We start from the raw sequence: 27,619 nt of genomic DNA, 5'->3' as shown, positions 1-27,619 counted from the left end.
AATATTCATAGCCAGGACAAGTACCACTGTCCACCCACTTTCACCTGACAGTTACTACTCTTGATGCTAATTTCAACGTATTTTGTAGATACAATGAAAGAGTAAATATGGCAATAAAAGGGCAGAGAGGGACAAGTGATATTCAGGTGGGGGACTTGTGTCCTGTGAGGTCTGATAGGAATTACTCTTGAAAGAGCATGCTGGAACAAGGAGGATGGATTTAATTATGAAAATCCAAGAAGGCTGTCCTAGACACAATTGAGACCCCACCCATATTCCTTTAACTGGGCTCAGGGACCTTTTCCCAGCTGTTGTTAGTTGACAGTCATCCCATTCTCCAGGGAGTTAGCTGTTGGCTAATGGGAGCTTCCATGCCCAGGAAGTTAACTCCTGTCTCCCTCCCTGCCCCCAGCCAATCACTGACTGATGAAATACAAAAGTCCCACCCCCTTTCCTAAAGCTAAGGCAAAGCTGTGGTGCAGTTCATTTCCAGAGCCCCCTGTGCCTCTGGCCAAGTTGGACATTACTGAGACCACGTCCTTGCTCAGCTCTGTCACCATCCTGATTCCCTTACTCTCTCGTAACTTCCTCCTGAAGGGCAGCCCCTCAATAAATGACACTACCCAAATCTGTTCTCAGGCTCTGGTTCTAGAGAACCTCAGTTAAAACAAGGCCACTGGGTACAGAGCAGGAAAAACACAGCACCAACTAACAAGTGGGAGTTAGGAGCTTTGGTTCAAGATGGGTTTGGGGAACTAATGGATTACATAAATTAGAAGGTGCTAGAAATAATTAAGACTTCACTGTTTCCAAGTAACAGATCCCCTGCCTCCCCGAAGTGACTTAACTGAAAAAGGGAGGATGTGTCACAAAGAATTGGGGTGCCACAGGGGACCCAAGGGCTGCAGGGGAGCCTCAGCAGAAGGCCACTCACCGTATGGGCAGCAGTTTCTCCTTTGCTCCTCTCTCATCTCTGTACCTGCTTCACTGTTTTCTCCCCCTCTCCCCAGACCACGAGGGAGGAAAGCACAGTCATGCCAGAGCTCGGAATATTTCTCTCTTGTATCCAGAAGTTTGGACAGGACTCCAGTGTCAATGTTTTGTTGTGAAGGAAGGAATTTGATTGGTCCACTTGTATCATATAAGCCCCGACTAGTCAATTGTATCCAGGAAACAAAGGTTTGGGGTGGATGTAGCATTATACACACACATCCTGGAAGCCTGTCCTGTGGCCACATCAAAGAGAAGAGACAGTTCTCCAAGAAAGGCCATTGGTCAGAGAACATTGTGAGTGTCCACTATGCTAGGGAGAGTAACATGCCCAGAGAGTGTCATTTCATGAACTCTACCAGCTGGAAGGTGATTTCTAGCTCTGTTCTAGTCACAACAGTTATTCATGGTGGAGGCAGTGCACTGATTGAATTCAGGGGACACTTCAAGCTGAGAGGGATAGTTAATATTTAGGTGACAAAACAGGAATATTAAGAAAGTTTGATAGATTTACATAGTGCCCCAAACAATAAGATTATGGGTAAGGGAATAAATAAAGAATCTTTAATTAGGTTAACAATTTAATTTTTTTATAATAAGATGGGAGAAACATGACTTGACAATGGCCAATGAAAAATAGAATATAGGCATTCTAGTTGACCATGAGCTGGTTGTGGCATGATGTGGCTTGTAGTAAAGGTTTCATCATCTTCATCTGCATTGAACAGAATGTACAGTATTTACATCAGAGTAGGGGCCAGAGGTTTGGGAGAAGGTAGATCCTGCTGTGCTCTGCACTTGTCAGAGGTGTTCTCAGTTCTAGGCTCCCCACTTTGAGCCCTTAGAAACCCACACTCAAGGAGTGGAGAAATGTGTATTTATTTAGCACCTACTCACTGCAGACAAATTTAAAAATGCATTCTCCAGGTTAGATGGGCCATCTGGAAATACAACCGATGAGAAATGGAACCAAGGAGAGGAGAGAAGACCAGGATAGCTGGGTTTAGATAGTAAGTTGTCTTACAGACGAAGAAATGTCTTGCCTCTGCTGTTCAAGGGTGTAAAAGAAGCATGTGAAGTGTTGAGTACAGAGAGGTAGAGACAAGTTTGTGCTGAATGAGAAGGAGCTTGCTAACGATTAGGGACCTGCTGTATGAGCGAACAGGCTTTCTTCCAAAAGCCTACACAGTCCCTTGAAGTGTCTAAAAAGAGACTAAAGTTTGTCAGTTGTAATGCTAACTACCTTGTATTGAATACAGTCATTCCTTGGTATCTGCAGGGGATTGATTCCAGGGTCCTCTTCAGATACCAAAATTAGAGGATGCTCATGTTTCTCATATAAAATGGTGTATTTGCATATAACCTACACACATCCTCTGTATACTTTAAATTATCTTGGATTACCTATAATACTTAATACAATGTAAATGCTATGGAAGTAGTTATTACTAGTACATTGTACTTTTTATGAAATAATGACAAAAAGAGTCTGAAGATGTTCAGTACAGAGGCAACCATTGTAGGTCTAACTACATAGGGTTAGGGTTTGTTTTTTTACAGAGTTGTGGTTTTTATTTTTTTGTATAGAGTTCCACTGCTAAAATATCAGAATTTGGACCAGATGACTTAAATGTTGTCCCTAGTCCTGTAAATTTAGGCTTAAAAAACAACAACAGAAGAAATTGCTTATTGCAGATCTGATAGCTGACTCAATGCAAACATTACCATCAACAGGAAGCACAAAAGAAACTAGGTCAGTCATACGCTTGTGTAAAAGACATCTCAGTATCTTTCCCACCAATCATCCTGCACTGGCCTGTGAAATGGATCTCTAACTTTCAAGCATTCACAGCAGCAGGTTGTACGTTCTGGAACTGTGTGATCTGGGTTTCCCTTGTGAACCTCACTCTGTACTTCTGTTTGTGATGGAAGAGAAAGAACATCGTCCCATGCGCTGGCCGAGCTTGAAGGAGGTGCTTTAGAGGTTTGTGCCATTTTGTACAATGGAGACACCATTTCTGGCGAGTAGCTTGTACAATCCTGGCAACAGCATCTCTGTCTTTCTGGCTGATAGTTACAAGTTTCGATATGGCTAATGCTACGACACTCCTGCCAGATGGCCAGTTAGGAACTATATGGATTCAGCTATGGGAGCTTCAGACAAATGCCTGATTTCTTTGATTGAGACTCAAACATAAAGCCATTTTTTGGAAGATAATGTACTTCTGAAGATTCATAAACATCACTGAAGTAAACAGAAGTGACCAGTGCAGAGACATGCAGCAAGAGGGAGCTGAACCCGGACCATGCCTTCTCCCCAGGACTGGAATTGGTGTCTCATCAGGGCTGGTCCATGTCTCAGGACTCTAGTTGTGTGTTCTCTCTGGGACACTGTTATCACTCAGGCTGCAGAGAGGTAACATGCATTTCCTCAGTGATATTCCCAATAACCTGTCTTGTTTATAGAACTCACTGTAACTGTTTCTCAGTTTTCCCGGTCATTCTTGTGGCCTCTGTGGTCTCCACCGCATTTCTCCTGTCAAGTGTTCTTTCAAGGGAGTCTGAACGTTGTGTCTTGCGCTGCCCAGAGGAGTCGTTTCACTCCTGCTGTTCCTTGCATCCACCCATTTCAAAGTCCTCCATGCCTCTCTCTGCCCCCTCACTTGATTATTGATGTGCTCCTTGAACTTCACCACCCGCATTGAACAGTCCAGTTCTGCCCTCTGTGAATTTTTCTCACTCTCTGCAAAAGGGGAGCTTCCTCCTACTGGCCCAGAAAGCAGCTGGGTTCTGCTGGGAAGGGCTGGCCTCTTGGAAGAACATCGCCCCCACCCTCAACACTAACTTTTATCTGTGAATTTTTGTTTGCTTATTTGTTTTCTAACTTTTAAAGCATCACGTAGCTGTGGCAGAGGCAGGCATATTTCAAGCGCTATACGCAAAGCCTAGGAACATAACTTCTGTGCATTTATTGTCTAATCTTTATAGGCGCTAAGTGAAGGTCACTCTTAGCATGAGGTAAGAGGATGGAATAAAGAGAGAGTTTCCCTGAAGAAAGGATTTGTAGCAAATACCTTGAAAAGTTCCAGTGGAAGAGGGTTAAGGAAGACAAAAAAACAACTAGTTTTCTACAAAGATTAAAGGGAAACCACTTAGGGACTCTGGAGGAGTTCAAAGGCATTTAAAGGCTGGCCTCTTTTTCTTTAAGTATCATTTTCCTCTGCACAGATTTGCCAAGCAATCCACCTGGCTGACCTCAAGGCTCTCTCCATGTGGAGGTCTCTGGCAAAGTCCAAGGAGCTGTAAACAAAAAACATATAAATAAGAGCCCTGGAAACAGAGGTTCAGCGCCCAAGCTACAAACACAGCCAGGAAAGTATGTGACACTTCTGAGAAGTCATTGCAGTCCTCCTGGCCCCGATCTTCCTGGGTTTGATCCTTCCTATCAAAGTGCCTGAGTAAACCTCGGTCAATAGCCTCTTTCAGGGGGAAGATATTTGCCTACCTTCTCTCTCATTCCTTGGTCCCTCAGTCTGTCCTAAGATGTCATTGTCAGGTCTTGGGAATTCCATTTCCTATGTGCGCGCGCATGCAATCAGCATGAAGACATGTGTGTGTGTGTGTGTGTGAGAGAGAGAGAAAGAGAGAGAGAGAGAGAGAGAGAGAGAGAGAGAGAGAGAGATATTCTGCCAATAGCCAGTATTCTCCTTCCTGCCCCTCCTCCCTATCACCCACCTCGCCATCCCCCTGGCTGCCTCAGAACAGCCCTGCCTCTCGAGGGAGAGACTGATTGGCGATGCTCTTCACCCTGAACAAGGAGACCTTTCATTTAAAAAGGAAGGATGTTTTCTATTCCCCTGAATTGGAATAATGAAATATTTCTTGTAAACCTGGAAATTAAAATGCAGACAATACACGTCCTCCAATTTCCTTTTATTGGTCTTCAAAGGTGAGCCCAGGAACAGTGGTAAATATGGATCAGGATAGCTGTTGGCCTGGAAGCATTGAAACTCCACCAACAGCAGCACCAAGAGTGGCTGCCTGGCACCTGGAAGGGCCCCTCCCATTTCCCCCGCACCCTCCGCTCACTTCCATCTCTCACCCTGTTTATAGTGACTTTGAGGCTGGGAAGAAGCATTTTGAGGTGACACTCGAGCGGCTGTGTGGTCTGGAATGCATTATAATGTTATGTCTCAATTACAATATTCTTTGGTGGATGCGGAGGGCAGGCGCAGCCTGGATCCAGCCTTAGAGTGCACTGCCACCTCCTGGAAAACCCTCTGCACATGAGGCCCCTCCGATGCCACCAGTGGGAAAACAAAACCTTGGTCAGGGCCTGTCTTTAGCACCGAATATCTGAGTGCACAGAGCCATCCTCTCTGGCCCCTTCCGATTGGAATGTGCCAACTCCTGAAGGAAACCAAAAGGAGTTGAAATTGTCATTTTAATTAAAAACAAGTCACTAGCCCTAGCTGGTTTGGCTCAGTGGATAGAGTGTTGGCCTGCAGACTGAAGGGTTCTGGGTTCAATCCCAGTCAAGGGCACATGCCCGGGTTGTGGGCTCAATCTTCAGTAGAGGGTGACCAGGAGGCAGCCAATCAACGATTCTCTCTTATCATTGATGTTTCTATCTCTCTCTCCCTCTCCCTTCCTCTTTGAAATAAATAAAAATATATTTAAAAATAAATAGAATTAAAAACAGGCAATGAGGTTAGGGAGGCCACTGGTAGCAGAGGCTGCTCTCAGTAAGTGAGCACCTGGCACAGTGCAGTATGCCCTCAGGATCTTCCGAAGGAGCCACAACCTATCCATACCATTAGGGATGGGACTGAGGACCTTGGGGCAGAAGTCACCTGCTCAGGCTGAGCCCCAGAGAGGAGACCCCCCTGAGCTCTTTGGCCCCTTTGCTCCGGAGCAATTGTTTACTGAGATTCCACCTTACAGGCGAGTTGGGGTCACTAAGGAGGTGTCTTCAGAAAGTACCGATTATACAGAAAAGCACCTCTGAGTTTCCATTTAAACTCACAGCATATAAAGGCCTGTGCCTGACTGTGTCTGAGAGGCTCGGTGGGTTTTCTGAAACACAACTCTACTGGTTAGAGCGGGTTCATTGTCGAGTTTTGGCTGGAACAAAATACATCGGGGCAGCTATCCCCCTCATCGCCATGAACAAGATGGCATAAGAGATTGCTTTACCAACAGCTTGCTTTGAAACACGGAGTAAATGATGGATTATCTGCATACAGACAAATAAGAAACATTGTCATTAACTGACTTCATTGATTTCAGCTAATTAACTGAATTGCTTACATTCAACTCGTGTCCCACTAAATCAGCAGTCCTTATCTTTTGGAAGACATTTTGAAAAATCTAAAAATTGATGGATCCTTTCCCCCAGAAAAGTGCATACACCTTGTGGGTGTGATTCAATACAGTCCGCGGGGCTTCATCACCATCATCGCCAAAGCCGAAGCGATCTTATCAGCACTCAATTAAAAAATGACTTTGGCAAGCTAGCCTGCGTTTAAAGTTTGGGGCCTCCTGGTTATTTTGAGGCAAAGTGGGGGCCACGGGAATATTTGCAAATGAGCTGACCCTTGGGTTGGTACCAACAAGGAATGGCCAAGTGCATTTCCCCCTCTCTCCCACTCCCTGGCCTCGTATTGAAAGCAGGTTTAAATGTTCATCCTTTAAAAATCCCGGCTTTGCAGAGGCACACATCTGGAAAGCTCTGATAAGACCCTGCTTTGGCCTGGCTCCGGGAAAACAAAGGGTCTGCATGGCACCTGCTTGAACGTGTGTGTTCTTTGTCCTTACCCCTGGAGAGCAGCCCTAATAAACGTGATTGGGAAGCACAGCCTTCCACATGGTAGGGAAATCAGACATCCCTCTTCTGACAGGCCCTGCTGGTGCCTCCGGGGACTGTGGTTTATGGAATAAGGTGCAAATCTCATGGCACAAAAGTGAGATGAATCGTATGAACTGCATCAACATCGTATAATAGAGACATACAGGACTGGTTCCCGGGGTTCAGGCTTCCAACCCAACATGGTGTCTTTGGCCCCTTATTTTCACCTTAATCGTCAGTTCCTGGAAGGATGCCGTTTGCCTTCCCTCCCTAGTCTGTTGGCAGAGGCTGTGTGGTCACACGCGCAGTTTCTGATTTGAGGTTCCAAACAAGTTTTCACCCTCCAGCTCTCCTTCTGCCTGGGACACGTCAGCAGGTCCCTGGGAACTCACTCTGGTTTCTTTCTCTGAAAGTGATAGAAATGCTGCAGTCTCATATTTATATAGTAATTTTCTTATTTTTTGTTTCTTTGGAATTTCACCAATTTAAAACGCATTTCTCTCAGCAGATGGGAAAATTGAAGCACTCGGAGATAAAAATAATGAACATAAACCTGGCACACAGTAATAACAATAACAGGTAAGTGGTGATTGGTTCTTGTGTATCAGTCTGTTTAGCTCGGCATATGCATTGTCTCATTCACTCTCCTCAACAACCCTATAAAAAGGTACAATTAAGATCCTTTCTTTTCAGATTATTTGAGAGAAGGTTCCCAAATTGAAAGAAGATCCAATGAGCTATTGCTGCAATAGGGCTGTGTAACAGACAACTGTGAGCTCTCAGCAGCACATGACAGTAGCACATTCAGGCCATGCGTCTCTGGGCCTGCAGGAGGTTGACTGACCAAGCCTGACTCAGCAAGGGTGATTCTGTTCCTTGTGTCTTCCATTCTGTTTGGACTAGGGGCTGGGTATGGTATGTTCTTCCTATGGTGGTGGTAGAGATGAAAGTAGCAAAGGGAAACACATGAGGCTACTTAAGTCTTAGGCACACAGGGACACTTCCACCTGTATAAAAATCAGCCAAAGCAAGTCACATGGGTCAGCCCAAAGTCAAGCATGAAATCATGGCAAAGTGGACATAGGAAAGGGTGAAGAGCTAGAACCCAAACTAGCAAGGTTGGAATTTGAACCAAAGTAGCCTGGCTTTAAAACCCAAGCTCTTATCTATATTGTATCATGGCAACTTAACAAAGGGCCACTATTGTTGCCTTAAAAACTCAGCTTGTCCCTCCAAAGGCTGAGTGGATTAATGTAGACAAACAAATGTGAAAACAATTAATGAGATGACATGATGGAAGAATAAGAAATTGGACAGAGAAGGCGGTTGCAACTGTAGCAATACATTACAGTGACCAATGTTCACTATTTACAAAGAGAATACTTGCTCATATTTTAGGTCGCGATTTCAGAGCACATGAGCAGAATATCCCACTTAGTCTTCTGAGCATCTATACTGACGTGTCAAATATTCTGAGATTCAAAATCATTTTTAAGTAGTGATTTGGGCAGTGTATCCCATTGGAGCTATGGAGCCCTACCGGTTTGGCTCAGTGGATAGAGCATCAGCCTATGGACTGAAGGGTCCCGGGTTCGATTCTGGTCAAAGGCACATGCCCGGGTTGTGGGCTCGATCTCCAGTAGGGGGCATGCAGGAGGCAGCCAATCAATGACTCTCTCTCATCATTGATGTTTCTATCTTTCTCCCTCTCCCTTCCTCTTTGAAATCAATAAAAATATATAAAAATTAAAAAAAATACAAATAGTGAAGTCCTTGAGCTCAGTGGTTCTCTCCCATAACACAACTCACTGCATTTGCAGATATTACCTGGGCTCTCGGTATCACCTGCTTTGAACTTGGGAGCAAGAGGAACCAGTATAAATATACTGATGCTCATGCTGCTTCCTGGGCTATCAATAATAAGGTCCTTTGTCTCTGACTCAGGAGTCTCATGTCTTCTAACATCCATGAAACAGCAACAAGCTAACTTCTTAGCTTTAAAGTAGGGTGAAGTTGAATCTCAGAAAGCCACAACACAGAATACTCTCAAGAATATGTTAGTTGCAACAGTTGTGAAATTCTCCCAAACCATTACTGTTTAAGACCAAGAAGTTGAAAACATCCATAAGAAAGATCAGTATGGTCATTCATCACCTTCCTATCTTTGCTTTGAGGATCCTATCACAGGAAGTAAAAAAAACATGTCATGGTCCTTAGTTTCCCATATCTATAGCCTTGTGAAGTCCCCCAAGAAAGTTATGATGTATCCTAGCCTCTTGAAAGAATCCATGTGGGAGGTTGTAGGTAAGCTGATCACTTGCATTTCCATCTGTTCTCTTCCAACTTTATTTGGCCATAGGCCTAGTCTTTAGACATGAATTAAGCTTTGTAAATCAGAACTCCTATAGTACTCAGAGGTCCAAATTGTTAAGAGACCGTCTTAGAAACTAAAACACTGGCTAGGTTAAAACTCATAACTGGAATCTCTAGGCCCAGCTCCCCTATTTTCTTCTTCAACATGACATTGGTGGCCACACTACTTTCTTCTCTCCTGGCAGACCATTGAAGAAACCCAACCCTTTTCTCCTGACAATGATGTGTTTGTGGAGTTGGCATTTTTATGTAAATAGCTGGTCTCTGATTCATTAAGCCTCATTGCCCCTGACATTTTCCTTTCTGACCCTTATCAGCCACACACGGCAAAGTGCGAAGAAATAAAGAAGACAAAGAAAGGCAATAAAAGGGTTACAACCAAGAAGTATATTGTGACTGTGACCAACAAGGAAATTTGGAAATGGGTGACTGAACACCCAAGGATGGCCTGTCTGTCAGTCGCAGCTACAACACTTGTTCAAAGCCTGACAAGTGCTTAGCACCATTTCAAGGTGTCACATAGGGATGCATAGGAAATGATGCTACCTTAAGAACACTTGCGGTTTAATAGGACAAGATAGCACAATTAAATGTCTGTGTACCTGTAAATATACAATCTGGCCCTTGTTCACCTCTCTAATTACTCATCATTTCTCTCATAGCACCTGTCACAAGCTTCAATATTTAGTTTATTTACTTGTGTTCAAGATTATTATGGCCTCCTGAGCTGCAACAGTGTGTCCATTTCAATTATTTATGGCTACCACCCCCATTGGGATAGAAATTCCAAGAGGACAGGAACTATGTCCACCTTATTCACCACTATAACCCCAGAGCTTAGCAAAATCTACTTAGTAGATTCTAAAAAAATTTTGTTTGAATAAGTAAATAAAAAAACAACAACCAGCAACAGCTATATAGAAGGATTATATAACTTACCTTCTTATATAACTTATCTTTTGTTTTGAAGGCACAAGCAAATTTTCAAATAATTTAGATAGGGAAATAAAAATCTCTAAACCTCAGGGAAGCTGTCCTGAAACTGACCACAGATGTATAAGTGAACACAGCCAAGATCAGCAAAGCTGACCCTAACTGACCTATAGATTCACGAGCCATTGAGTTTTAGTGTGGTTTGGTTTGCAGCATTACTGTCGCAATAACTAACTAATATTATACTCTTTTTAAGTAATAAGAAATTAATGACGAGCAAACCAAACATTACAATTCAAACATGACTTATCTTTATTGAAATAGAAAGCATTTTTAGTTAAATTATTTGGTTCCTCTATGACCACAGACAAACACATTCTCTGCAACCATATCAAGTTATTGGGGCTGAGCAGGCCTGGGTGGGATGTACTTAGAAAAGAGACCTGAAGGACATCAGCAGGCTCAGCACCAAGGTGGTCGATGTCACCTTTCCAGCACTGTTTGAGTACCAGTATTTCTCATACACGTCATCCAGGATGGAGAGCACAGCCTCCATGGTCTCCTCACAGGTGGCTTGAATCTGAGCTTCTGGCAGAACAAATCCGTATTTACCACTGTCTCTCAGCTCAAATGTGTATGAGAAGGGGATCCCAATGTCGCGAGCCCAGTCTCTTGAAGACCCTGATGTGGCATCTACAAATGAAACCGTGAAGGCAGAGTTAGAAATTGTACAGTGAAAGCACAGATTTCTATAAGCCATTTCCGGGATAAAGGTTCAATCCAAAAAAACAAACAACTCCATGTGATGGTGTCATGGATAGCTGTCTTCTATCTCCTTGACATTAAGCCCCTGTAGGTCAGTGATTACATCTTGTTTGACCTCTCTGTCTCCCTACTCTACTCTCCCCACAACACCTAGGATTATGCCTGGTACATAGCAAAGGTTTGGTTAAAGTTTCTGAGCTGCATCAAAGATTGAACCATCTAATATGTTAAGACAAGAGTAAACCGACATATAAAGGAACAGGAACAAAATGACCATCAGGAAAATATTATGCAAATACTATCTAGGTGGTCCTCTGGTGGGTGGAGGAGGAGGGTGGCGGTGGGAAAAACCAGTGCACACTTCTTTCAACTAAATTCTTTCCTTTTTTAGATCTTTTCTCCAGGCCCCACCTGCTTTGTTTTCTTTGCCTGATGGGCTCTCTGGGAACTGAATCAACTGACCAAGCATCACTGGAAAACATTCTTCCTGTTAACTCCTGTGTCTTCTCCCTGCCAGCTCTTTTTAACTGAAGCCAGGGGGGTTCTGGTCTTCGCCAGCATATTAAGTTTTTCTTTGAGTTCACACCTTATCCCTAGAGAATATAATTCTGGATTGGAACAGACTCCCTTTTATCTTGGGTCATTTTGATTTGTAGAAATTCCTGTTGAGGAACTCTTCTCTCCCTCTTCCGTCCATTCCACTCCCCAAAGTCCACTGACTTCTTTTGTGCCTCAGAGACTATTGAAGAAGCGAGAAAAAAAGATACTTACATAAAATATCTACACTCGATCCAACTCTATAATTGGTTCCATGCTTTGCTTTCAGTGCATTTGCTGCCTTCTGTCCAACTTGTATCTGGAAGTGGGAAATGCAGAGACAGATATCTGGTGTTAAAAGTAAAATAAAAAATCCATAGGGTTTGGTATTTTGTCCAAATCCATCTTGAGAGCTCCAGACCATCTTTCTCACTTCCGGTTGGACATCTATACCTAGGTAGTCTGCTGGTACTTCAGACTCAACACACTCAAACCCAATAAGTGAGGGATTTTCATATTTCTGGCTTATCATGTTCCTCCAAACACATGTAAAATCATCTTTGACTCTTCTTTTTTCGAATAGTTACTGCCAAGTTTTATTACCAGTGCCATCATCTTATATCAGTCCCATTACCTCTGAAATGGACTATGACAATAGTCTTCTAAGGTGGTTGATTAAGGCCCTGGCATGTATGTGGGAGGGTGGAGTTTGGGATAGGATACAGGGTTGGTATGGGAAAAGTTCAAATGGAAAGAATGTCAGTACCTAAAACATTGGAATTCTTATAGCTATTCTAATTTCAGAGCAGTTTAAAACAGGGCTATATATAGTCATGTTTCTCCTACATAATGATTGCCAAGTTGTCTATCATGCAGCATAATATTTATCATGATTTCTACACATTTTTGGTTTTGTAAATATATAGAGATTAATTACCAGACTTGGTAGTTGTAAATAATAGTAGAAGTGGAAACCTCCTTGAACAGTTGGCTTGATTCTGTGTCTGTGTGCACTTTGTCAAAGCTTACTCATAAGAACCTAAAACCACTGCTAGCCAGCTTCAGTTAGGTTGAGAAAAGGTGGGAAATTTTTTACACTGTCTTTTTATTGAAAATTTTTGAGATAAGTGTTCATGCTAATTCTTCAGTACCTGAGACTGTAAGAGGTACATAATTAACTCAGTGTGCCAATTTCTGCACGTAGTACTAAAAGGTTGTCTGTAATTCCAAGCTTACTAGTAGCATTAGTTACCTTCCAGTAATGGTGATCTCAGGGCCACAGGGCCACAGGGCCCCAGGGCCCTCCTGCCTTCTTGCCCCCTCTAGCCTATGGCCAGAGGGCTCTAACCAGATGGTTAATCAGCAGCACAAACCTTGCAAAATGGTCACGTAGTATCTGTTTTGCTGAACCAAGAAGGGAATGAAATTCCCTAGAAAAATACTGGGGTATAATGGGCCTCTTTTTCTCTGCTAGTGCAAGGCCTGTCCCATCAAAGATCTATAATGGCCTGTCTTTGGTGGTTCATTTGTGTTTGTCACAGATCTCTTTCAGTAGAAAGTAGACAGCCACGACAAATTTCACAGAAACTGGAGAATACGGAGGGTTCTGGGCTTCTCATCTGAAAACTCTGTTTCTGCAGACCTCTTAAAGGAAGAAATGGAACTTCTAGGGCCAAGAAGTGAGGAAGAAATAGGACACAGTGGAATAAGAATCTAAATGGATACAATTCCTAGAAGTTGTAGACATTTCTGAGCCAGGGTGAGGCAGTCAGATGAATGTGACCTCTGGAGTCTGAGAGGTGTGTTCCAGCCCTGGCCCCACCATTCACTATCTATAGGAGCTCTAGGAACAGAACTAACTCAAGGTCTCAATTTCCACATCTCCAAAGTGAACTTATTATATTGTCGTGAGGGTCAGATGGGAGAATGGCTGTAAAATCTCTTTGTAAATTGTAAAGTCCAAGACAAATGTTCATTATTCCCACATCTTGCAAAATCTATATATATATAAAAGGCTAATATGCAAAGTGTCCCCTTGGGAGTTCCACAGGGATACCAGGAGTTGGATCACTCGCTATGACATGTGCTGACCACCAGGGGGTGGTGCAGAAGAAAGAAGGCCCCTGCAGGCAGCCAGAAGGCCCCAGCCGGCAACTGGAAGGCCCCAATCGGTCCTGATCGCTGGCCAGGCCTAGGGACCCTACCCATGCATGAATTTCATGTACCAGGCCTCTAGTGATCACATAATACAACTGTCCAAAAACATTGAAAAATATTGGAGTACTGCTAGATATTTTTGACTCCTGGGGGAAAGGCTCCCTTCAGCAAGGCTCTATAGCGGTTTTTCTTTTTTCTGCCCAGAGGTGTTTTATGGGCCATGCTCCAGTGGGAGAGGGACAGGATGTGTGAGAGAACTCATGGGTGCCCAGGCCTCTGTGGTCTTAAGAATGGAATAAGCTTAGTTCCCATCCATCCTGGCATTTATTGATAATGGATAATTTATTTTAAAAAAATAAAAAAGATAAGCATAAAATAACAGGTGGTGGTCAGAATGTGGAAAATTTGGAACCCTTGCACATTGTTGATGGGAATGGAAAATGGTGTCACTGCTATGGAAACCAGTTTGACGGTTCCTCAAAAAATTAAAAATAGAATTACCATATGCTGCATCCACTTCTGGTTATATACCCAAAAAGACTGAAAGGGAGATTTCAGGAGATATTGTACTCCTATCTTCATAGTAGCATTTTTCAAAATAGCCAAAAAGTGAAAACAATTCAGATGTCCATTGATCACAAATCATTTGTCTCATGAACAAAGAAAATGTGATCTATACATACAATATAATATTATTCAGCCTTAAAAAGGAAGGAAATTTTGACACATGATACAACATACAACATGAACATCATGCCAAGTGAAATAAACCAGTCACAAAAAGACTGATAATGTCCGATTCCATGGAGATGAGATAGCCAGAGCAATCAAACTCACAGAAAAAGAAAGAAGCATGGTGATTTCCAGGGGCAAAAGGTCAGGGACTGTTGTTTAATGGTATAGAGTTTCAATTACGCAAGATAAAAAGTTTCAGAGATAAAACGTTGCATAATAATGTGAATACATAACTGCTTAAAATAGTTAAGATAGTAAGTTTTATGTTATATGTATTTTATTACAATGAAAGATGAAAAAATAATTTTTAAAACAGATATAAATATTACAACCCTCAATTGACTCTCCCTTGGCCTTTGTCTGTTGTCCTCAGGTTCACCAAAGGGCAAAGAGCCTAGTTCTTTTCAGCAATTCCACCCACTGATGGTCAGGTAAACACAGCTCAGAGAAGGACCCGGATGAGATGAAGCTCACGTTCCCTGCCTGGGCCTGGGTTCCACTGGCACGTCCCCTTACAATACTCCTAGGCAAGTACTAAAAGCATTCATTTAGAAGAAAATAAAGCATTGTGTTTAGCAGAGAAGAGCGCAGATATTATTTAGCCATGTTATTTTAGATACACCATATTCCACTCACAGCTGGCGAGTTCTTTAAAGCATGGTTCAAAAGCCATAATTGCTGAACGGAGCTTCAAGAGAATTGACAACAATGAGAGCACGTTCCTGCAGATTATTAACATAATCATCTCATTTATATTATAGACGAATACCTAAGATGTCTCCCAACTTGACATTTTGTGAAACAGGTAGTTAATTAATGAAAGTAAAGCAGCATTTAACCTGAAACCTTCCCGGCAGGCGGCTAGCAAGGTGTAAAAAGCAGGAGAGATAAAATGAGAAAGAACAGAGAGAACATGCAGGGCTGGAGCCAAAAATCTAGGAAACAGAAATCAGGGAGAGGAAAGCAGGGGTTCTGCCGAGGTTTCTTGTCTAAAGCCTTCGGTGCGCAGGCCTTACCAGTTCTTTGTAGTTACTGGGTTTATTTTTGGTGTAGCCATAAGGCATGAGAATGAGCTGCCCATAAGAGTGTATGGTCAGGAAGCACACAATGTCCTCTTTCTTGCTCTCTATAAAGCTGGAAACAGCTTTAGTTTCAGGTTCAGACACTGGTTCTGTCCCGCAGAATGTTAAATCTTGGCAGTCCTTAGATGCGCCAATACCTGGAATATACAGGGAACCACAAAGAAGGCATAGTGATCTGTTTAGAGCCCGCAGAGGGTAAGGAGTCATCCTTACTCAGGGCACCTGAGGGTGGACTTGGGGCTTGACTTTGCTTGTCTCAGTTCTGGTTAAATGAGTCAACTTGGATCATCATTCAAGGAGGAGCTCAGAAAGGCAGAAGGGCTGACATTTGGGTTTAGAAGTCAACCCCGTGCTTACGTGGCCTGGGAAGGAAGATGTAAAATGGAATGGCATTTTCGGTCATCATGAACTTAAACTTGAGCTGGGTCACGAAACAAATGGTTGGGAACCAGTTCTCAGGTTCCTAAGGTCAGACTCTGACATAGTCTTGTTGGCCTAAGTTTCTCTCTCACTGTCTTACTGCTTTGAGTCTCCTTAGAGCTATTTTGCAAGTCCTATGTGCCATCTCATTTAATGCCCATAGGACAACAACCTACCGATAGGATGGTATTACTATGGGCCACATTTTAAATAAGAGGAAACTCAAACAGGGAAATGAAACAATTTTTCCAAGATTGCACAGTCACTAAGTCTGAATTTTAACTCTTGTCATTTGGTTTTTAATCCGGACTGCTCTTAACCATTCCTACCTCGTTATTTCCTTCCAATTCATTGGGCATGTTGAGATTCAGAAACCTGAAAATGCCTACAGGAGAACAAAATGTTGACCTTGCTTATGTCTGCCCTCCTGCTGTAAAATAAACTGCAAGGTCCATTCTCTGCTTTTTCTTCTCTTTGTGATAATTCATATATTTTGAAACAAAGCAACGGGTTTCAAACATAGTCACACTGGTCTAGGTCTTCCTTGCCCTCAGTTAGCCAATCTCACTTGAAGAGAGTCCTGTACTTGAATGTTGCTGCTTTTTAACATCATCCCTTTAGAGGGAACACACAGGACAGGAATCCCAGCAAGCTTAGCTGTTTCTTTTCAAAAGTTATATCTCTAGTAATTCACCTCTTTCATGGCTTCTCCATTTTTTCATCAATTTATCTACTAAACATATACTTACTACACCAGGATACATTGAAATTTCGGTTGAGATCTGTCCCAAAACATGTGCCATTATTATGGGATGAACGAGATTTCCTCCAAAGCCGATCCTGTACAGAGGAACATAGGGATGTTGCCATTCTAAGGTCTCATAAATCACAGTGTTAGTAATGATGGGTGGTCCTCACATATGAAAAGCCATCCCTGGGATTATCTGGAAGAACTTGCCTTTAGCATGATGAAGCTTGCACGTATAATGTTTAGTCTTACAGATAGGCTACCAACCCCCAATAACAGGAATATTGTAAATCTCCAAATTGGAGGGAGTCGTTTAGCTTTTTCCTCACGAGCAGATTAGCAGTGTTTGGTGGATGTGATCAGAGAATCATTTTTTAGGTCCAAGTGGTACAGGATGAGAGGGAAATAGCTCGGCAGATGGAGCAAGGCTGTTCCAGATGTGTCAGCATCGGTCTCTGCGCAGGTTTGGAAGCAGGAGACTGATGCGTGGAGATGAGGATAGACACATTTTGCCAGACAAGCTCAGAGGGGAGGGCTTCATTCTCATACTGGGTGAAAGGCTATTGCAGATATGGGGGTCCCATGAGGGGCGTTGAGGGAGTGTAGGAGGCTGGGCAGGAATGAATATTCTCTAGAAACAGGGGCTCTTATTTGTGGAGTAAATTTGCTTTAGAAGCATTATAAAGAAGAAGTTGTTCACTAAATGAAAAGTTTGCCCCCAGTGTGAATGATCACAATGAAAAATGAAGGCTGGGTTAGTATTTACACATCATTTGTGTCCCTCGTGCTCCTAGAGGTGGAGACAAGGTGATGTAGGAATTTTATACCAATATAAACCCAATCACGTGGCAAGCAACTCACAAACTTCAAGGAGATGGAGTTAGAGAAAACTTGTCTGGTTGGAAAACTGGGAATATGTCAAAACAAAATGTGTTGGACTTCAACTCTAAAAAGGCTTCTTCAGTGCTGACCTTAGATGGTTGGCTTAAATATCTTAGGTTGAGTTTTATCTCAGAGTATTTCTTTCTTTGCATGGCCACAAAACATTTTATAACTGCAACGACTAAGGTCAGAAAAATGAACCTGAGTCAATATCTAGTTTATGAAGTCTTCCCAGGACCAAAGTCGATGTACTCACCGTTGTCCAAGTGTAGATATAGCCATCTATGTTAAGCACTGGAAGCACGTAGAAGTCCAGGTTCTTAAGGAGTCTTCTTATCCTTGAGTTGTCTTGATAGTTTTGTAGAATCTGGAAATGTAAGAGAGAAACATTTGGAAACATCCTAGGAAGAGGTCTTTTCTCTTTTAATTTTTGAAGTGATTTCAATGTAATCATAAGAAATGACCACAACCTCTACTCTCCAATCAGCCTCAGTAGCCTCTTGGTTATGGTGGTGGTCCTCAAACATCAGTGTGCATCATAATCGCCTGGAGGACTTGTTAAAACACAGATATCCTAGCTCCACCCCCACCCCTAATTCACTATGTCTGAGGTGGAGCCTGAGAACTGGCATTTCTAATAAGATCCCAGGTATGTGGGTGCTGTTGGCCTAGGAACCACTTGAGAACTCTTTGTGGGTTAAATTCCTTATGTTTGGGTTTCTGAAAAGACTTATACAAAAGATATATTACTTTTAAAGTTTCTTTATTCCCTTCAAGGGAGGGGTATAGGTAATAAGCAAAATTTCATTGTGCTAGGTATTTTTTCATATGCTAATCTCTTAATCCACACAACAGACCCCTGAAATAGTCATTTTATACTCCCTTTCACAGGTGAAAAGGTAGGAGTTCTAGTGTTAGAAAATTTGCCCAATTCTATTTGAAAAGGCAGAGCTAGGATCACTCATCTCTGACTTCCAAGACATAGTTTCTTCTGCATTTAGATATGTTTGTCTTCCAATAAAAATCATTTTGAATGTACTGGAAAGAAATCAGAATACCTCACTTTTCAGTGAAGATACTCATTAATTCCATTTCCCTTGGGGAGAAGGAGTAGCTCAGTAGAGAGTTGCCATGCCAACATGTGAATGAAGCAGGCTTTCTACATAGCCAAGACATGACAGGTATTTTGTGGGGTAGTTAACCATTATGAGGAAGCGAAAGACACTTACTTCTCTCACAAACCATTGGCAAAAAGCAGGGGCAATCCATTCCCTGGCGTGAATTCCACAGTCCATCCACATGATCTTCTTGGGGTTACTGGATGGTTGGCTGATCTGGAGGGAACATCCGTGTTCTATTACCAAACAGTCACTTACGATTGTAAGCCACTGTGCAAAGTTATCAGGTTTTTATTCCCTTTCTTACTCCACTGCGTGGTTTCAAGCATGAGGCAAGGATGCTGGCAGAGAAACACACAATATGACTCTTCCTCGGCGACTCTTGCTCTCCTGTCTGTGACCTTGGCCGTTGTGCTTAGGACCACGTGCTGAGTCCTCATGTCCCCCACCAAAAGCCAGATAGGGGGGCTGGAGACTGGGTTATCCCCATGACTATGCTATTATCTGGCTGTGTGACCTTGTACAAGTTACTTCACCTCAATGGGTTTTGGTTTCCTCCATTATAAAATGAAAGAACCAAAACTAAAGATGTTCTATGATGTTTAAATGTTTTTCAAAAGAACACTATATATTTTAAAAACTCAAGATACACATGAAAGGTGAATGGGCTCTGGCTGACGTATGAGTCGGGGATTTCCCCGTACAGAGTCTGTCCTCTCCCACCTCTCTGCAGGCATGGAGGTAAGCAGGCCTTCAGAGCCAGCCCTCAACCAAATGTCTGAGGCCCTGTCCAGCTCCATAACCGAGGATTCTAAGTTCCTCAGTCTTAGTGGGAATGAGGGAGGCCGAGCATGGAGGCAACAAAGGACTAAGCCCTTCTCTTTCGGGGCCTTACTATTTGCAAGTTCTCCTCCATGGTCCCACCCAACCATTCCAAATTCTCTTTACCCTGGAACTTGATTCCAACCAGATAATTAATGCCTTTACGAGTTTTGAATTTTAAAAGCCCGTTTGGGGTGGAAAAGGCAGTCTTTCTGCATTGCCTCACTTAATCTTGTCTACATTTCTGACTAGAGCTGCTGAATAGTAAACAAATATCGCTGATTCGGTGGGAGAGACCCCTCTTCCTCGGTGAGGCAGTTCTCAGCCTTCTCACTCACCTTCAAATAATACATGGGCCGCGTCTCATAGGTCATTCCTAGGAAATGCTGTGTCACCACTTCCGGGTACTTCTCGCTTATCAGGCTCATCCACTGATAGATCTGAAACAGCCAGGGAGGACTGCAGCTATCAATCAGAAGATTGTTTGCTCACCTCTAATTAAGATAACGGCTTCTTTCACTAAGATACCTCGTTCTGTACTCTTTGTTCTACATTACAACAGCTGTGTGCTAAACAAGCTAGACTATGAAACCAATAAATTATTACCTACCCTCTCCCATTTTCTTTAAAGTACTACTCTGCCATAAGTCTTAAGATACTCGATTGAACCTTACAAAGAAGTTACTGAGAACTTCAGAAACACTGTAGCAACAACACCTCCTTCAAAGGGCCAGGAGACTTAGCTTCCATGTGACACCCAATCATGCCAGAAATTTAAGGTCAGGCTTATTTTGTGGGATTTTGTTCAGTCTTTATGGATCTCAACAATATCCTTTGCTAATGTCTGTGGTTCCAAGTTTAGAGAAGAGTTGGGTAAGCCCTTCATAGAATACGCCAACAGAAGTTTCTAAATCAAGCTCAAGTTAATCATTTAGATTAAACTGGGCAGTCCTAAATAGATGTTGATTTAATTACAAGTTTTATACTGTGCTTAGAAAAGAAGGGTCTTACATATTTGCCTGTAAGTCAGTAACTTGGGATTCTATAAAAGCGACTGGAATTCACAAATATAAGACATTAAAAAGTCATCACAGTCATCAGGATGTGATAGGATACCTCTTATACTTTAAAATCTTTCTTGTACTATTTGAAAAAATGTCTGGAAAATATTAGCATATTCCCAGATATTGAGAAAATAGTGGTAAAGCCTGTTTGGAGGGCAACTTGTACATTCATATAAAAATTTAGATGTGCATATCCTTTAATCCAGCAATTCTGTTTTTTAAAGTGTATACTTCAAAAAAGTTTTGCATAATGTCATACATACACCCCCCCCCCACACACACACACATTTGAATGTATAGTAGCTAATGTTTTACTGTAACTAGTTTTGGAAATCACCAAACTTATCTTAGTAGCAATATAAAGATTTCTTTGAAAAAAGTTTTCTTCTCTAAAGAACTGCTGAGTCTGCCCCTTGCATCCCACAAGAAATATCACATTTTCAGCTAATCATGAGTCAGAAGGCTTCTCCACCCCACACCCCACACCCATACACACATTGCCCTACCCTGCTTAAGCTGGCTAAGAATTGACAAGCGAGAGTAAGAGTTAATTCTGGTCCATGTTCACACTAGCAAAACTGGTGGGTGTGTTCTCTTCTTCCTTTTGCTTTTTGTTATTGATTTGCCTTTTTCTTTCAGAGTACCAGGATCTATAGCTTCACTGGTGGTAGTTGGTGTGTGTGTGTGTGTCGGGGGGGGTGTGGGGGGTGGAGGGGGATGGGCGCTAATGTTTGGGAATTCCTTGACCACAATGCCCAGGCAAATCTCCATCTCATATTTTGAGCCTCTCTAGTCAATGGATATGAACAGTGAACATCCTCACCCATCCTAAAGTAGGTTGTGCCCACCACCAACCCCTGCCAGGTGTCCTGGCTCACCTCCCCCATGGGGTGGTATCTGTTATAGGGATAGGTCTCCAGGCTGCTCCATGGAGTTGCTGTCTTGTCCACAACCTCTTGTCTGTGTTGTGCTTGCGACCTGCAAAGGGAAGAAAGGCAGACAGAAATCAGGGAAGAAACTGGGATATCATGAGGGGTGGAAGGTGGGTAGAAAAGATAGTAGAAAGCATTGCAGGACATCTGGAGGATAAAAGCCATTTATCTCCTGAAGGTAAATACTATGATCCCAGGTTCCTGGTGTTTTTCCGTTCTTTCTAAAGATTTTGTTAACATGGGCTAAATTATATTTTTATTATATCCTAGAAAATAGGCATGAAACATTTATTAGTCTAATTTTTAAGATTGTGTATCTGTGATTTGAACTAGGAAGAGGGAAAAATGGTATTTGCATGATCAGGCCCCTAGAAAATAATTTTAGTGGTTTTTTTGGAACAGGGAGAGGAGAGGGAATGAAGCAAATGAGAAGGATATCTTTTCGGGCCTCGCCTTCCTCACTCCTGGCACTGGCTGTCCTGCCTGTCATGTCCTCCGGGGAAATGAGGTCATTGGCGATGCTTTCCCTACAGTGTTGGGACCAGGGGTGGTCACTGTCAGAGCAACCTGTTTCTTCCTTCATACAGTTCAGCAATCGTTTGGGTGTTTCTCTATCACAGTTGTCCTCTCGGTGGTAGGAGAGGAGAACCCTGAAAAGCAGGGCTGGTACCTGGTGAATTCCTGTTTCCGTGGGGCTAGCATTCCCTGGCAATTTCACACTATAGAAGGGACAAAGTAAAGGTAATTGGACACCCACAACACCAACATTTGGCTTTCCTCCAGCAAACGTCTGCAAAATATGTGCGTTTGTTGTTTCCTAAGCCTAGCATTGAATGACAGGGTCCATGTAATATGCAGAAAAGTAAACTGTCTGGAATTTAAGTGAAGATTTCTGATATTAAAAGTGCTTATCACTTTTACGTGAAATGAAACACAATACTTTAACCGCACAAATCCACATACTTAGTTCAGGCAATGTCTAAACTGTATATATAGAGAAGGCAGTTCCCCATTTCTATGCAATTTCTTGGGTGATGCATAATACATGTAGAGAGGGAAGGAAAAAGATAGCTAATCCCCCAAATTATCACTAGTTTCATCTCACCTATGTAATGAAAAGATTATTGTACTTTGTGTATTCTTTTTGAATAAGAATTAATAAATGTCTAAGAGAAAATGATCCTTTGGGGTACATTATTAATAAATACTGAAGATCAAAGAATGTCTGATGAAATTTTGACTGGAATGTATAAAGAAGCAAAAAAAAAAGACCCACCATTAATGAATATTGAGGCAAATTTTGTATTTTACATACTTAGTAAGGAATGGTTTCATAAGTCTTTCATTAGCAAAGTATTTTCAAACTGTTTTTCCCTGCTTACAAAATTAACATATGCTTATCCAAAAAATTTAGAAAGCATAGAAAGAAGAAAAAGGAGGAGAGAAATAGAAAAGAGAAAAAAATAATCTTCAATAATCATATCTCTGTGTTAAGCACGGTTGATATTTCAACATATTTCCTGCCAGTCTTTTATCTGTGCTATTTTTTTCTTAAACACAGTACAGATTTTATATCTATATTTAATTTTCTATTCACTCCTTTGTATTCTGTATTCTACCAGAGACATTACCTCCAACCCATAAAAACTCTTTATAAACATTATATTTAATGACTAATATTTAATTGTAAGTATATTTTACATAGTATTATTTATTTAAATACTAGAGGCCCGTAGCACAAAAATTCATGCAAGAGTAGGCCTTCCTTCCCCGGGGTGCCAGCACCGGCTTCCCTCTGGCACCCAGGACCCAGGCATCCCCCCTCTGGCCGCCAGCAGGCATCTGGGACCTGGGCTGGCTTCCTTCAGCCGCTTGCAGGCACCAGACCTGGCTGCTTCCCTCTGGCCCTGGCTTCATCAGGAAGTATGTCCAGAATGATGTCTGGAAGAAGTCTGGTCTAATTAGCATATTACCCTTTTATTATTATAATTATCATCTGTGCTGGATAGTAAAGCTAGTTCATATTTTTGTTTTTTGCTTGTGTAAGTAATGCTGGACTTAATGACTTGTTTCATAAATCATTTTGCTCACTTCTGATGATTTCTTTGAGATACATTCCAAGAAGAATTAGTAGGTCAAAGATAATGAACATTTTCAAGGCATTTGATTTATACTGCTAAGTCCCAATGATTTCTACAGATGCATACTTTTATTGGAAGTATGTGATATATATGAGATAATCTTAAAACAAAGATTACACAGCTCGTGGTCTTTGTTAGTTGTAGATTTTGTGGAACATCATTATATTAGGCATAGTGAATAAAAAGTTTAAAAATGGCAGCTAACATATATTTTGAGTTGGTAAGAGACATATAAAAATAGACATCATTTTATATTAGCAAATAGGAATGAATATGAAAACAGCCCATTAGGGTCAGGGTATCAGATCTGAAATGTTTTTCTCCCATGTAGTCACAAGGAGCTGTCCACTGGAAGCTGTCCTCTCTGAGTCCCACTGCCTGAGCTCAAACACTTCCATAATTTAACCTGGGCTTGGCGATTATTATTTTAAATATATGCTTTACTGCATTTTCATTGTAGAATATTTGAAAAATAAAGAATAGTTCAGGGAAAGGGAAAAAATCACCAACAAAGATAACTAACTACCATTTTGGTGCATATTTTTTCTTATATTTTTCTAAGTATTTCACTACATTTTGTATTCTGCATCCTTCCTTTAGCACAAAACATGCATTTTCCTGTGCTATTAAATTTTTTCATAAACATTATTCTAAAGGATTAATATTTCATTCTTATATATGTCAATATGTATATAACCTCATATGGAACATTTAGGATGTTTCCAAATATTATAATATTTGATAAGATATCTGTAGGGAGCGGCTATAGGGTTAAGCCTCCGACTGACCTTTTGGCAAAGCCACAAACAAGTCCCAGCTTAGAGGGAACAGCCGTCTTAGCATAATTAAGCTTGACCTTATGGCCGCTCCCTAGATCCTAGCTGGGTAGCTAATGGGCTGTGGGAGATGCAGCAAGTGCTGCCAAAACAAGTGAAACTCACAAGAACATTGTAACTATGGTGACCACTACCTTGTTTACCTCTGGCTATAGAATAAAGGCTCAGCTTGCCGTCTGGGTCTCTCTCTGTGGCCTCAGCCAGGCACAGGAGATCCACCTAGACCAGCCGTGGGCAAACTACTGCCCGTGGGCCGGATCCGGCCCGTTTGAAATGAATAAAACTAAAAAAAAAAAAAAGACCATACCCTTTTATGTAATGATGTTTACTTTGAATTTATATTAGTTCACACAAACACTCCATCCATGCTTTTGTTCCGGCCCTCCGGTCCAGTTTAAGAACCCATTGTGGCCCTCAAGTCAAAAAGTTTGCCCACCCCTGACCTAGATCCAGCTTATTCTCTTTGTTTGTCTTTTCTACATCCTTCGCCGCCCCCCCTCAGGCTCACCGAACCCTTGGCTGTGCTGGCCCGGCACAGATATCTATATATGTATAAAAGCCAAATATGCAAATTGTCCCCACAGGAGTTCGACTGGGAGACCAATTGCTCTCTATGACATGTGCTAACTACCAGGGGGTGGCACAGAATGAAGGAAGGCCCCTGGCCAGCAGCTAGATGGCCCTGATTGCTGGCCAGGCCTAGGGACCCTACCCATGCACCAATTTCATGCACCGGGCCTGTAGTTTATATTATAAGTGAGGCCACATCTCAGTGCATAAATTCTTTCCATACTTTTATTTTTTCAGTCTATGGTAGATTTGCAGAAGCAGGAATACTAGGTCAACAAATGTGTACGTTTTAAGGCTCTTGATATGTTTAAGAAGGATGATTTTTTTCTGTCAAAGCCTTGTGAAAACTGTAAGTCTTTGTCTATAAATTATCTATAGTAATAAAAGCATAATATGCTAATTAGACTGGACAGCCAAAGGACCTTCCGGACATCCTTTTGGACGACCTTCTGGATGAAGCCTGGGCTGCAAGGGCTGAGGCAAGCCGCCGCAGCTGCCAGGGCCGAGCCCCTTGCACGAATTTCATGCATTGGGCCTCTACTAAAGAAATAATCTTAGAAGGAAAGATAAATGCAGTATCTATATGAAACCAAGTAAACTGATGGAAAAAATAAGAAGGCAATGTTCAAACAGATTTTGACATCACAAAAAATTCTTGACTCTCTATATCTGAAATAAAATTGTCTATGAACCTAAGGGCTAAGTTGAGGTCAGAGAGATGGTCTTGGCAAAAAAACTTGTTCTGTGAGAGTAAGTTTAGTGCAAGATTATTTTAACCATGAAAGAAAAGAGGAAACACTTTATAACTACACAATCTTTGATGAGGTATACCAAATGAACAAAATACTGGGTTATGTATGAACAAGGGAAATAATAATTTATATGAAAACTATACCACACACACAAAGTTTTAAAATATATATTTACAGAAGTTATGATTCATTATGAATAAGAAAAGAACAGAAAAATGTGCATGAATGCATAGTTTATAAACTAATAAAATGAGTAATAAACAAGACAAAATATTTAACGTTATTAAATCAACAAAATGTAAAATAGGTCATCTGTTGGTATTTTAACTTATCAAATTGGCAAACAGTTACAAAGCACTTTTATACAATGTTGCTGGAAGTGTAGACTGATACAACTTTTCTAGAAGGCAATTTGGCAATGTGCAGCAAGATTCTTACAATTTTCTCAGCTCCTGACCCAGTAATTACAATTTTTATAACTTATATTAAGAAAATATTCAAAGTTTTGCAAAAAAAATATTGCTATAGCTGAATACTTAAAATGGTATTATTTGTGAAAATAAAGTAGACATCAAGTAAATATTCTATAGGGTAATAATGATGGAATACTATTTTCACTTATAATGTGTTTTAAATAAATTATAAATGTCATAGGAAAATTTTTATCATACAATTTAACTGAAAAATTTTGGTAATAGTATTATATACATAAATAGCTAGATAGCTATTCAGAAATATTAACAGTAACCATCTCTTGGTGAAATTATTTGGTAGTTTTAGACATTTTAAGCATTTTTTCTTATTAATTACAATAATGTAATTTATTAATGAGAAACTATGTAAATGAAGGACATAGAATTTTTTACTCTAATTCCCTTTTCCCAATCACAAAACATGATATTTCTATTGGTATTTAGCATACATTGTGCTAGGAAATGTTTATTAGATATTTATTCATTTATTCAAAGATTATTAGAATAATGTTTAATGATGAAAGTTCAGTGTTCTTTATTATTTTCATCTTATGGTGGTGTGTTGGGGTAGGGAGAGGGGATAATCCAGCTGCATTTATCTTGAAAAAAAGTTTCCATTTAGACCATCCTAATATATAAAGAGCCAGGGTCCGTCACGACCTAGACGACCAAACACCAGGCTAGGGTACCGACCAGCGTGGCAGAAGTCAGTCCTGGGTCCTGGCTGCCCGCAGTGGCAGGAGGGAGCTGTGAGCCCCGGCCACCCGTGGTCCGGCTGCAGGAGGGAGCTGTGGGAACGGAGCCATGCTGCCATTGGACTGGCTGCTGGGTCCCTCCCCCGACCTGCTGGCTCCAGGGAACCAGAGCCATGCTGCAATGGGACTGGACCCTACCCGAGGGGTCCAGGATTGTGAGAGCGTGCAGGCTGGGCTGAGAGACCCCCCGACTGGGCCTCTAGTCTAAATCATAATAGTCAGTCCCTCTTCCCACTTCCCACTCACCTATCATATCCCAGCCCTCCAAGTACCAGCATCCCCAAGAGGTAAAGGGTCCCAAGTAGAGGCTTCATTCTTCTGCAGACAGAGCTAGAATATTCTGGGCCTCTCCCACAAGTCAATGGATCAAGTGTCTCTAAGAATGCATCTAGGGATTGGCTCCCACAATAAAGATAAGACAAGTGGACGTCTCAGCAGAAACATATGTGAGCAATGGCTTCATTAACTCCATCATGTCCTGTGACGGGCCAGCTCAGCCAAGGGTTCGGTGAGCCTGAGGGGAGGCGGTGAAGGATTTAGAAAAGACAGGCAAAAAGAATAAACTGGGTCTAGGTGAATCTCCTGTGCCTGGCTGAGGCCAGAGAGAGGGACCCAGACGGCAAGCTGAGCCTTTATTTTATAGCCAGAGGTAAACAAGGTAGTGGTCACCATAGTTACAATGTTCT

At 41.7% G+C, this 27,619-nt stretch overlaps 1 protein-coding gene across 1 annotated transcript; it reads right to left on the bottom strand.

Annotated features, from left to right (window-relative positions):
- Nucleotides 1-10,544: 10,544 nt before the first annotated feature.
- CPO (carboxypeptidase O) lies at nucleotides 10,545-27,278 on the bottom strand. The gene is made up of 9 exons (XM_006082439.1): nucleotides 27,180-27,278; nucleotides 21,353-21,452; nucleotides 19,749-19,850; nucleotides 18,700-18,804; nucleotides 17,727-17,837; nucleotides 16,590-16,680; nucleotides 15,355-15,557; nucleotides 11,681-11,765; nucleotides 10,545-10,837 (listed from the first exon to the last, which is right to left on the bottom strand). Exons 1-9 carry the CDS (start codon nucleotides 27,245-27,247, stop codon nucleotides 10,575-10,577), a joined length of 1,128 nt encoding a protein of 375 aa, XP_006082501.1. The 5' UTR covers nucleotides 27,248-27,278; the 3' UTR covers nucleotides 10,545-10,574.
- Between the last annotated feature and the right edge of the window lie 341 nt (nucleotides 27,279-27,619).

The sequence above is a fragment of the Myotis lucifugus genome, unplaced genomic scaffold (genome assembly GCF_000147115.1).
Source record: "Myotis lucifugus unplaced genomic scaffold, Myoluc2.0 scaffold_3, whole genome shotgun sequence".
Classification (NCBI taxonomy): domain Eukaryota; kingdom Metazoa; phylum Chordata; class Mammalia; order Chiroptera; family Vespertilionidae; genus Myotis; species Myotis lucifugus.
Note: the sequence above shows the minus strand (reverse complement) of the source record. Positions and strands in the feature narration are given on the sequence as shown.

Excerpts from the sequence above, each read along its gene's own strand:
- CPO (XM_006082439.1), bottom strand. The coding sequence starts at position 27,247 with ATGAAGCCTCTACTTGGGACCCTTTACCTCTTGGGGATGCTGGTACTT. Across the intron at positions 19,851-21,352 it reads GATACCACCCCATGGGGGAG|ATCTATCAGTGGATGAGCCT; the intron begins GTGAGCCAGGAC and ends TGGCTGTTTCAG. Across the intron at positions 16,681-17,726 it reads ATATCTACACTTGGACAACG|GATCGGCTTTGGAGGAAATC; the intron begins GTGAGTACATCG and ends TCCTCTGTACAG.